The following is a 12,623-nucleotide window of genomic DNA, read 5'->3' on the forward strand; positions in this document are numbered from 1 at the left end:
TTAGACAAATAGACAAACAAAGACAAAAGTCTAAAATTATTGTTTTTGCTATAATATTAACTATATTATCTTACTATTATAATAGTAAGATAATATAGTTAATATTATATTATCTAAAAAAAAATGAGGATATAACATATAAACATAAATACCTTTAAACTTAAGAGTAATGTGGTATTAATAAAATATAATCTGTTTTTATTATGTAATTTAGCTATATGGTGAACTTCCTGATTATCTATGAACAATATCAGTAAATTGTGCAAAACCTTTTTGATAATTTTTAAAACTAACATTATGTTTTATAATTTACGTTATCGGCTGTATGGCTCAATACCTTTTCCTTAAAGGAAATATTCAATAGTGTCAAAGTTGTCAACATGTAACTGTCACTGTCAATTTTCATGGCTTTGCCAATATTGTTTGTTTTTGTTTTGATCTTTATACATAGTCTCTCTAGTCTCTGTTTTTGATATAGTTTGTATATAAATAATGTTTATTTACCAAACCAAAAGAAAGTTTTGTGTTTTACTGTAGAATTAAGGCGATGTTAGTTATTAATTTAATATAATAAGCTCTCCATTGTAATATGATCAACAAACAACAATATAATTATAGTTACACGCCATTACTATCGGAAAATGGGTGAGTATTGCTTTTATAAATTCATATTAGAGTTTCTTAAATTTAAATTTACTCAGTTTAAATAATCACCATCGTTCCCGTGAATTCATTCATCATCCATCTCCACCAACCCACTGAGTTAGTGCCTAGTGTTTATAATGTAACTATATTTGTAGTTCCAAATAAAATTTGTAGGAGCATTACTTATTATAAAAATGCAACTTGACGCTAGTTCACCTACGGGTACCTACTGACTACTTGTGTCCTTATAAAATATTAAAAAGAATTGACGTTTTTAGGAATGTTGCTGTAATGTACAAACTCTAAATTAGGTACCTATTATGGTTTTTGTCTTTGTTTTGTTATTATTTTTAGCTAGCAACTCATCCTGACTTTGTACACATAGATAGTTAGAAAAATGGATAAATATGTTACTTGCTGATAATGTAGTTTTCTATAATTGAAAGATTTTTAAAATTGGATAAGTATTTTTTGAGCTTATCAATTCATTAAATTAGAAACAAGAAAACCCAATTTTTCCTATTTGTGATATACAGATAGATATATTCATATATTTTAGATAGATACATATAATCTTAAAAATAAGTAGCTAGATTTTCAGAATACAGACAGAACTGATTTATCTCTTCATCTTTTCCTATATAAAAATCATAGAATAAGGAACTTTTAGAACACATACTTTTGATACAAAACTAAATAACTTTTATTATATATTAAATGGACATTTAGAACCAAATTTTAACACTTAAATACTACTTTAATATAATTTTTTACATACTACTTTAACATACTATTAAACATACTACTTTAATATGATTTTTTATACAATTTATTAATGTTAAATTTACTTATCATTTCTCGTACACATTATCATACACACAATCACTATAAAATATAACTCTATATATTATTATATTTTGATTATTAAGTATCACTTGCATTTTACTCACTTTTCTAGTGTATTGATTAAAGTGAACCATAAATTTCTAACCATATCTAGCAAATTAATTAAAGAGTTTATTGAGCTGGCAAATATATTGTTTTCTGCTATTAATGGAACAATCTATAATTTTAATAATGTCTAATCATTAATTAATCATTGGTTTATACTGAAATTCAGTGAAATCTTAATGCATAATAATTAGTTGTAAAACTTATTTAAACATTTTACATCAACTATCTGAATGGTCCATCAAATTATTATTAAAATTATGCTAATTTCTTATAAAATTATTGTCACACACTTCATATGGGCATTGGATGACCTATATTGAAAAATTGTTGGTTCCTTATACAATACATAAAAAAAAAACTTGTAAAAACAGGACTTACCTGATGGAAAATAGTAATTATTACTTATAGATGTAAACAGCATTTTTTTTCAATGTATGATAATGGAATGGTAACTTATAAAAAAGTGATCTTCACTTGACCTGAACATACTTCTGATACATTGTATTAAGTTTATTTTTTATACTAGATAGATAGATAGATACTCTTTATTGTTTCCTCCAAAAGATTACAATAGTAATAATCACAATGAGAAAACAAAGGGTGAGATTATCGCTAAAAGTGATCTCTTCCAGGCAACCTTTGGATGGAGAGAAGTAATTATAAACAATTTGGTGGGAGGCACAATGAAAAATTCTGTTAGTTCTAAATATGGAGATGTGATACATAGTATAAATATATTATTATTAAACAATCCTTTTAGATCAAACAAAAATTTATCACCAAAGGGTATTATGCCCATGGTACTGTTCATATTTATAGGCAATGCTTATCACTATCGATCTAATGGGCCAACACCTTGTTTATCATTCTATGTTGCATAAAATAAGGATTTCCAACAGTATTAAATATACACTGAATATACAATAATATACACTGATATATGTATACGCTAATGGAGTACTAGTAAGGCTTAATTGATAATAATGAAGGCAGGTCAGTTGGCCCATCGGGCTAAATTTATCTAAAATGTATCATGATAGTTTCCAGGAGAGACCACTTGGAGGTTGACAGTGTATATTATTAATAATGAGTCCTATAGTCTCCGTTGCTAACAATGACAATCCGTCTAGGTAAGGGCGAAAGGGATTGTTAGTAATGCGGTCTAACAGCCTCATTGCTACTAATATATACCCTATTAAGTCGACCTCCACGCGGTTCCCTTGGAAACCATCAGGGTTAATTCTTGTTGAAATCGTCACGATGGGGCAACTGACCTGCTCTTATTGTCATCTGTCATTTCTCACTGGCGCTCTGTCAGTGTATACGGATAGTCCAGGCGGGATTGCCATTCCATTTTCATCGTAATAATATTAAGTTTTCTTTTTTATTTAAATGAAATGGCAAACAAGCTTACGGCCCACCCGATGATAAGAGGTTACAGTAGCCTATGAACGCCTACAATACCAAGACATTACACGCTCGTTGCCGCTCACAAGAAACCTCTTTACCGCTTTTTTAAAAAACCCCATGCTGTAGTCTCTTGGAATAATCTCGACAGGAGCTCATTCCATAACCTAAGCGTTCATGCCAGGTAACATTTCTGAAACCGTGTTATACGGTACTATCCAGGCTCTAAGATGTAATATAATATTTATTTCTATCACAATGGCACTTCATTTATGCATTTTAAAAAATCGAATATGCATATATAGACTGCCATTGGAAGTGGACAGAATCCGTACGTATTCCGTATTCCGGAACAATCATACGGCAGGACCACACGGCAAAAGTACCTGCATACTAATGATATTACGATTATTGACTCAATTAGACGAAACAAATGCAAATAGAATTATTTTCAGAAATATGTATTATGCTGAAGAATACAAAGAAGTGACGTAGATACACAAAGGCAATGTGTGTCGAATGCGTCATACCCATGCTATTGTGGATTAATTAGCGACCCTTCGCATAAAACCCTCTCACTAATAACGGTTCTGCAAGTGTCGTTGTTAACATAACCAACTTATAAATATGCCACCTACGATATTGTGATAAGGCACTGTTTCCACTGTCTCATTTTATTTCGCCAACTTATCGGTCATGGCATAAAGAAGTGATACAATCAGCACACCGATCTCTACGGACTAGGGGTGGATAATATATAGCAATATCTATATTTTTAGTTACAACATCTATATACTGGTCTAATGACGAATATGTTAAAAATCTGTTATCCAAAAAATCATATTGGATAATAGAATTTTAATATGTTCAAAAATAGATATCCGACTGATATGAGCGATGTCGAAATGGGTGATGACCTTTTTTCCGTCATCAATGTCCAGAGAACCCAATATATAGATATCGAATCTATATCTATATTACCATGCCTACTACGGACTGTATGCACTAACTATAAGCTATTATCTCCATATTATTTCCGCATTACCTACAATATAATATCTGACTCACAAAGAAAATATCTTCGGCAAGTCTTGCCATTCTGGTTTAAAGACCTAAATTTCCTGTTACTCTCAAGAATTAGCACCAAACTCTGGAATCGGGCAGCATACTGTTACAAGTCACAAATTGTTTGAAGTAACCGCAGAGATTACTAGCAATAAGCATGCCACCTCAGTGGTATAAAAAAAGTCTATTAATGCCAATACAATGGGTCAATACAAACGCCATTAGCGTAAGCAAAGTTACGTTTTCATTTTCACAGGACGTAACTGTAAATTTACCTAAACACTAGATAGAAAAAAAATTGCTTCCACCATTTTTATGTACAAAATCGTGTCGTATCGGCAGTTAATGGACACCAAAGCCTGTTATTACTAGTGGGGGGTAAGTGCGACCGCGGGGCGAGAATAGGCGATCTATATCAAGTCAGTATAGAGTGAGAGGCGCGGGCGTCGAACGCCGACTTGCCGGCCTCCAAATTCCAACGGACTCAACTTTAAACACGTGCACCGTAACTTGGACCATAGTTTATATATGTTAAAGTTTAATATAAACTGTGTTTTAGTTTGTGGTAATAGCGAAATCGAAGCACAGTGACCTCTTGGCTTGGGTGCAGTGTTGTGCAAAAATGAATGAAGACAACACAGTTTCTGATGACATGAAGAGGCAGGCTGCTATGTTCTATAACTCCACTGAAAGGTATAAAAATCAAAGGAAACAAATTGGAATTGTACTATCGAATCTGCAAATTCCCTGTGATAAAGTTGAATTTCCTTTAACTAGATTTTATCTTTTCTGCGCATGTACCTAAATCATTGTAATCGTGAAACGTAATATTAACACAAACATAACTGCCTGCTACCTGTTTATGCAGTAAATCTCGTCATTATACCTGCATAATATGGAATGGTTATATAACGGAAATGAAATAAATCTATAAGCAATTGTACCTTTTTTAAGATTATATACTTACATTCATCAGGTTAATCCTTGTATTTTTTAATTTTTATCCATCAGTACATCTATGCAAATTAGTTTCTTATATCATATATGTGACATCAGCGTAGATGGAATGATAATAGCGGTCACAGACAGGTACCCGTGCTTAGTCAGCTATCCGTTCATAATGAACTCGACTTCAATTCCAATGTTTCAAATCAGTCTGCTGTACTTCTATTTTCTATCATCTAAGAATGCTGGCTTATATTTCTCGAGAGCATGATTTTATGTTTTGCTATTCTTGAATAATAAAACCTTTACCAGAAAGTATTTAGATTAAAAAGCAAAGAGCATAGCATAATGCTAGTATATACACAAGATTAGATTAAATAATTGACGCGAGAATAACAATATCAATCACGATTATGAAATGATGAAATAACCAGAGAATGGTCTTAATATATTTACAATAAACAAAAATCAGAACAGCAAGATAGAGATGACAACTATTCGATAAGTGGTATTCAAGAGTTCATAAAGTCTAAATTCACCTTAAGGAATCTTCGAGCACAAAGTACAATGGGCATGCATCAGTTGCAAATTGCAGTGCGGACTTCATAGATTTATGTATTCTTGTTTAAAATGCTAGTATCTATGGTGTAACCTATCAGTTGTCGATTTGTCGTCAGCCCTTCAAACAATCAAGTAAACTCTACATAATTTGTAATATTCTATTTTTCATTAAGTTTATAAGAATATAGCCATTCGACTCTTCGTACAGCTATGACTGTACTTAGATACCTCTATTTGCATACTTATATAAAAACTAGCTTGGTGCTCGTCATATAAGTAGTGATATAGGGAATATACAGGGTATAATATAGGTAATGAGTATCTTAGTAACAATATTGTGATATGAAAGGGATATACTCTTCGTTAAAATTCTGAATCATTATGTGTCACAGAATTGCAATCATTTAAAAATGGATGCATCATGATGACGCTACATTGTAGATTGAGCCAGGTACCTCTTCTGATAGTCCTTAAAATCAATAAGTATATTGATTTTTAAAGTAACAAAAGAGCTAAAGATCTTCCCCTCAAGTAGATACATAGTAATTTAGAAAATTAATTCGAGATGAAAGCCGTCAAATGCGCTGATCTGGATGTTTATTTCTTATTGCCAGGTCGCAATTGAAGCCGGATTCGAGTTTTCTACTGTACTTATTGCTCTCGACTTATTATGCTTTAATAAATATACGAGGTCTGTCCGGAAAGTTCGTATAAAAGTGTTCTGGAATGCGAGAAAGAGGAGTGGGGAGGCCAGGTAAGCGCAGGACCCCTTCCTTATGTCCCTAACAATGCTTCAGTTCTGGTCTGACCGCCGTGCGGTGCGAACTGGCTTGTCACGCCATCTGTGAAGTTACCTCTTAACGAAACCCCGTCGGCATGGAGCCCGCTTCCGTTGAAGAGCAGCGCGTCGTAATCAAGTTTCTCTCGAAACTCGGCAAGAATGGCCGTGAAATTTTTGCCGATCTCAGAACAGTTTATGGGGATGATGCTGTGAAGGAACCAACCGTCCACAAGTGGCTAAAAAGATTCAGAGAGGGCCGAGAAAGCGTTCAAGATGACCCACGTTCAGGACGTCCTTCCACTTCACATTCCGACGAAAACGTGGAAAGAATTCGAACTTGTGTTAATGGGGACCGTCGTTTAACGGTCAGACAGGTGGCTGAAGAGCTTAATTTGGGCAAAACCGTGGTCCACGAAATTCTAAGAAACGAACTTCAAATGAAAAAAATTTGCGCCAAGATCGTTCCGTGAGTTTTTGAGTAAAAATTCCATTACGGTGACCGAACACCCCCCCTATTCGCCGGATTTGGCCCCGTGTGACTTCTTCTTGTTCCCAAAAACCAAATTGGTACTTCGGGGGCGGCATTTGGGGGACATAAATGAGATAAAAAAAGCTACGACGGGGCAGCTGAGAAACCTACAACCAGAGGACTTTCAAGGAGCCTTCTCACAGTGGAAACGGCGTTGGCACAAGTGCATTATGTCACAGGGGGAGTACTTTGAAGGGGATAAAATTGATTTACCTGAATAATTGTAAAATAAAATTTTTAAAAAACTTTTATACGTACTTTCCGGACAAACCTCGTATATTTGTATATTTCTATCGTATCACGACTCCTAACCATTTGCGTCATTCGCCCACGTGAATTTCTAATACCTTACAAAGTACCAAATAAGTTACATTAATAGTACTGTAGTTATTTTGGAATAAGTAAGATGGAACTAAAATACATAAATAAATGAATTTTTCCTTTAAAAATTGTTCCCAGTTCCCTCATCAGCCATTTGAATTTAAACGGAGAAATTTTTCAATTTTACCTACTGTATTTTAGTTTTTTTTTTTTTTTTATACAACTTAGAATGGCAAATAAGCTGATGGTCCTCCTGATGGAAAGTGGTAACCGTCGCCTATAGACATGAGCAGTAACATGGACATAACAGAGTATACTGTTTCGTCCATTATACCCCCCATGCGTTGCCATTCCTGAGGACTCAGGTGTTATTCCTCTGTACCCAGTAATTTCACGCTATATCCCACCCTTCAAACCGAAACACAGCTATACAAACAACTGCTTCACGGTTGAAACACGAAAAGGACAGAGGTACCCAAGCAATCGACTTTTATACAAAGTCTCCCTCTGGTTACTTATTTGTACACTTTTGTTTCAGCCATTAACTGTTCACAGCTAAATATAGTTTTGCCAGTAATTGCCACGCTTGGCAAGCGGATTGGCAACCGTAAAGTAAATCTTTATTTATGTTTAAAGAGGGACGCTGCTACCCATCCCTTGATCATTAAATTCCCTTAGTCGCCTCTTGCAATGCCCACGGGAAAGAAGGGGCGTCTCATTCTATGCCAGATCTACATGGAATTACTTATTTAATTACTAGCTTTTACTCTCGTCTTGATCCGCTTGATTGAAAAATATTCATTGATTACAGTCTGTACCCTTCTCCATCGCAACATGTGTATCAAATCATGACATTTAAGTCTAGAAAGGTAATAAAAGAACAAACTTGTTTTCAGATTTATATTATAGTATTAGTAAAAATAAGACTATTGTCTACATACACGAATCAATAATTTTGAGTGAATTACATAATTCTTGAGCTAGCTCTCAAATGTTGAGCCAACACCTCCAGTCATGTTCTAGGACATTTAAAATTCCTTTGTCGAACATAAAACCGTTATTTCGGTATTTGACCTACGAGTATAGGCGTTATAATTTAGCATAACGATCCAGCAAAGGTAATTGGCCAGCGTTTCTTGTATATACTCGTAGTTTGCCGACCTTCGAATAGACTCATTTGGGGTCGATCAAAGTACTTTGGTGTCTATTGTGATTTCTATTGATTGCGTATATGAGTTCCGTATAATTGACTTTTTTAGAGGTTGAGTGGTCTATAAACTGAATAGTTCGCTATAGCGATGCAAAATGAACAAGATTGACGAACTTACTTACTTTGCATTTTTCCATTAAAGATATTGATATCATTCGAAGACAATGTATACGGTATAAGCATTAGGAACTGCGTCGAACGTCAATAACGTTGTACGTCTATTTCATATTACCTGTATCATCCTTCATATAAAAGAAATTGACTACAGATCAATGTCCACCCGAAATTGCTGAGCTGAAAACCAAAATTTTGCTTAGAGCTTCCTTTTAACATTCGTAAACTGTTAGTAACAATTTTTAAAAAATTCAACAATATAAAGAAAAAGCTATAACGATGTAAAAATTTATTTGTTAGAATATGTTACAACAAGATGAGAGTAGTAAATAATTTCCCATCATATTCTGCTGTTTCCAGCGTAAAAATATTTAAAAGCATATAAATTATTACGAGTACTACTAGCACGGGCACATTACAATTTTCCATTATATAACTTTAGATTTAGTAAATATTTCAATAAATGTCAAAACTAAAATTTAGTAGAAATAGAAAACAAGAAGCAAGAAAAATGCAGTAACGGCGGGTAGTATTATTATATCACTACGGAGTAGAGTGGTAAAATGTGTGTTGTCCAAATGCGATAGCGAAACATCTAGAACACAATCAAGTAAGCCGGATCTAATATAAAATAATTTATTTCCTGAACAACCCTGTTCAGAATTTCATTTACGCGATACAATTTACTGAAGCACCGCTCTACAGCTGTTGCACAATAAAAACCGTTTTTTAATTATTTCATACTAGCTAGTTGCCCGCAACTTCGTACGCGTAGACCAAAACAGATAACCGATGGAACAGACTACTTCTGAATGGCGTATTAAGTTAAAATATATTTATTTATTTATTAGATACATATGTACATATTTCTGCCGAGCTTTACAGATTTACTAATCCATTTGCCAACAACAAAAAAAAACATTCTTATGTTTTTTTTTTAATACATCAATGGTGAAATAATAATAAAAATAATACCAGTGTTAAGTTCAGAAAAACAACTGAAGACCGCATTCAATTTAGTGCAGTAATTTTTGCGTGATTTCCGAACAAACATACAGACAGATGTATAGACATAATCTCTAAAACTTATTGTTTCAGTTTTTATTAGTCTTATTACCTTTAATATATTTTTTTCTCAAATATCTTCCATGTACAGACATCGTCTAGTTACAATTTTATCATATTAGTAAGATAAGGATTTATTAAATAAACTAGCTGTTGCCCTCGACTCCGTCCGCGTTTCCGTCGTTTTTCGTAAAATAAGTAGCCTATGTCCTTCCTCACGGTTCAGTGATTTTGATGTAACAGACACGTTTCCCTTCACTGCTCTGCTCCTATTGATCGTAGCGTGATGAAAAGTATACTATAACCTGCCCAGGATTATGAAGAATAATTGTACCAAGTTTCGTTAAAATCCGTCGAGTAGTTTTTGTTTCTATAACAAACATACAGACAGACATACAAAAATTTTACTGATTGCATTTTTGGCATCAGTATCTATCACTAATCACCCCCTGATAGTTATTTTGGAAATATATTTCATGTACAGAATTGACCTCTACTGATTTATTATAAGTATAGATATAAAATACGGATATATAATATATAATAAATATAATATATGTTTTATATTTATCCGTATGGTCCGGCATAAAATAGGCCACCCCTTATGAATGTCGTAAGAGGCGACTAAAGGAACTTAATGGTAGAGAGGAGGGCAGTAGCGTCCCTCTTAAAACATCTCTAAAGTTCTAAATGCGGTTGCCATTCCGCCTGCCAACCGTGGCAACTACTGGCAAAACTCCACTTATGGGAAAGGCTTATGTTCAGCAGTGGACAGTTAACGGCTGAACTGACGATAATGGGTATATTACTTAATCTCGTCGGAATTGACTTGGTAGGTGAAACTGCGGCAAATAGTTTAACTTAAAGTTGGAATAATTGAAAAATATACAATCATGAGCATAAATTAATTGAGTACGCCATACAGATCTGACATAACAGACATATGCTCTTTAGTATGCATGTTTGACTCGACTGGAATATTATAGGTACATATTTAAAATGAAAAGATCTGCTGCTTATTATAACGTAGGCACATCGTCTGATGTCATATTTATGAAATAACATTACCGACAATCCTTATTAATATTATAAGTTGGAAACTGAGTTTATGTACTACCTTATAGCGCCTTATGGGCTTTCAAACAATGGCTATGAAATTTAGTATTCAAATATTATATGGGAAGAAGTAGGATATAGGATATCTCAGTCAATAAACATATTCCGGTCACGTGGACGAAGTCACGATAAAAAACTAGTAAAAAACAAAGGTACAAAATAATATTGAAAACAGCAAATAAATTTACGGGCCACTACTGAATGGAAATTAATAACTGTTGTTTATCTAGTATATAGAGCCCTAGAGCATCACAGTATATATTGTGTCGAAACTTGCAATTGCAATGAACTAAAGTTATGTCTATTGTGTCAGAGATCGGAATCCTCGATTATCTGCGGGTACTGCGACACACTTTCATCTCAAAATGATTGGCATCGGCAAGGCTACTATATTTTACTAGCATACAAAAATTATAATAGTTATGATACTGATATGTACTAATAAATAGATGACGCAACAGCATTTATTTTACTTATCTATTTTTAATACTAAATTAGGTGCAATAGAGCTCCGTCTGAATTCTGATTCAAAATTCCTACATAAAATGTAATCTAAAACAGTATAAAGAATTGAAAAAAAAAATAGCATTACATTATGGTATTTTCAGAAAGGTACAGCGCGAGAGGGTTGATGAATAAATAGCTTTTGCAATATTAGGGCAAATAGTTTAGTAGTGACTAGGGACGCACTAATGTTCAAATTATTTAAGGTAGTTACAGCATCTATTTCTATAGTAGTGGCCGACCTACTCGTATTAGGCAGACCGTATTATATATATTATATATATATTATATATATTATATATTATATATATTATATATTCTTGACTTAATTTTGGTAAAGGACCTTTTATAACGATAAAAATTGAATCAAGCTATAATAACGTGTATTAATCACAGAATAAATAAAATATAATCTTGTGGTGTCACTGCGTCTCTGTAAAAATATGTACATATTAAACACGTGTAACGTAAAATAAATAGTAATTGTTACATCATATAAAATATGCCTACGTGACATTAATTTAAATAGAGTCGCAAGTTACAACAAAACAGATATGCGTACCAATTTTTGGATCTAAGAATCAAAATTCACAAATGTATGTCAAAAACAATTCAGGAGATTGATAAACATAATATTAGCGATATTTTCGAGAGAGTTTAATACATTTGTAACTTAACATTATGGCAAATAGATAATGGCATGCATTAGTTTGCATATAGATTGAGAGATAGTTCGCCTATTTCCATGTATGTCTACGATAAGACTGCTTATTTTGTAATTTATATAAAAAACCCGTATATAAAATATATCAAGGTGATAATAGTTTATAGATGCCATATTTATTTTATACTGTCGTCATTTATTTATATAATACATGTAATCTCTATATATATACGGGATAATAAAGAATTTATTGCGTCTTGCTGTGATGCAAAGCGCTAAACGCCCCCTAAAGAAGACTTCCGGATGAAGTCGAAACAATTGTCGGAAATGACAACAACACAGTGAGTTCATTAATTTCTCGTATGCATATAGATATTGCCGTGTGGTCCCGGTATAGAATAAACCACCCCTTCCTTTCCCGTGGTTGTTGTAAGAAGCGACTAAGGGAGGGCGAGGGATGAGCAACAGCGTCCTTCTTAAAACATTGCCAAAGCCTTACTACTTAACTACTGGCAAATCCCCCAAGGAGAGACTTATGTCCAGCAGTGGACAGTTAAAGGCTTATATGATGATGATGATGATGATGATATAGACATTGAAAGAAAATGAACATAAGTTTTAAAAATAATAATACATGTACCTGAAAACTTTAACCTTGGAATTATTGCAAATAATGCCCACAGTCATCTTTTATCTTCGCATCGCTCAATATCGATGCGAATTCATACTGACACATTAGAGC

At 33.4% G+C, this 12,623-nt stretch overlaps 1 protein-coding gene across 2 annotated transcripts in view; it reads left to right on the forward strand.

Annotated features, from left to right (window-relative positions):
• Positions 1 to 408: 408 nt before the first annotated feature.
• Positions 409 to 12,623, forward strand: part of LOC113511691 (vesicular glutamate transporter 1) — a 40,150-nt gene continuing 27,935 nt past the window's right edge. The window contains exon 1 of one of the 2 annotated variants that reach the window (XM_031913482.2): positions 409 to 645. In XM_031913482.2, coding sequence (XP_031769342.2) covers positions 590 to 645 — 56 coding nt within the window. In that variant the 5' untranslated portion in view covers positions 409 to 589. Of the gene's footprint in view, positions 646 to 4,485; positions 4,765 to 12,623 lie in introns of those variants that run through there. The other variant, XM_031913481.2, reaches the window with a different exon arrangement.

This window comes from Galleria mellonella, unplaced genomic scaffold (genome assembly GCF_026898425.1).
Source record: "Galleria mellonella isolate WM207_F2 unplaced genomic scaffold, CSIRO_AGI_GalMel_v1 utg117, whole genome shotgun sequence".
Classification (NCBI taxonomy): Eukaryota; Metazoa; Arthropoda; class Insecta; order Lepidoptera; family Pyralidae; genus Galleria; species Galleria mellonella.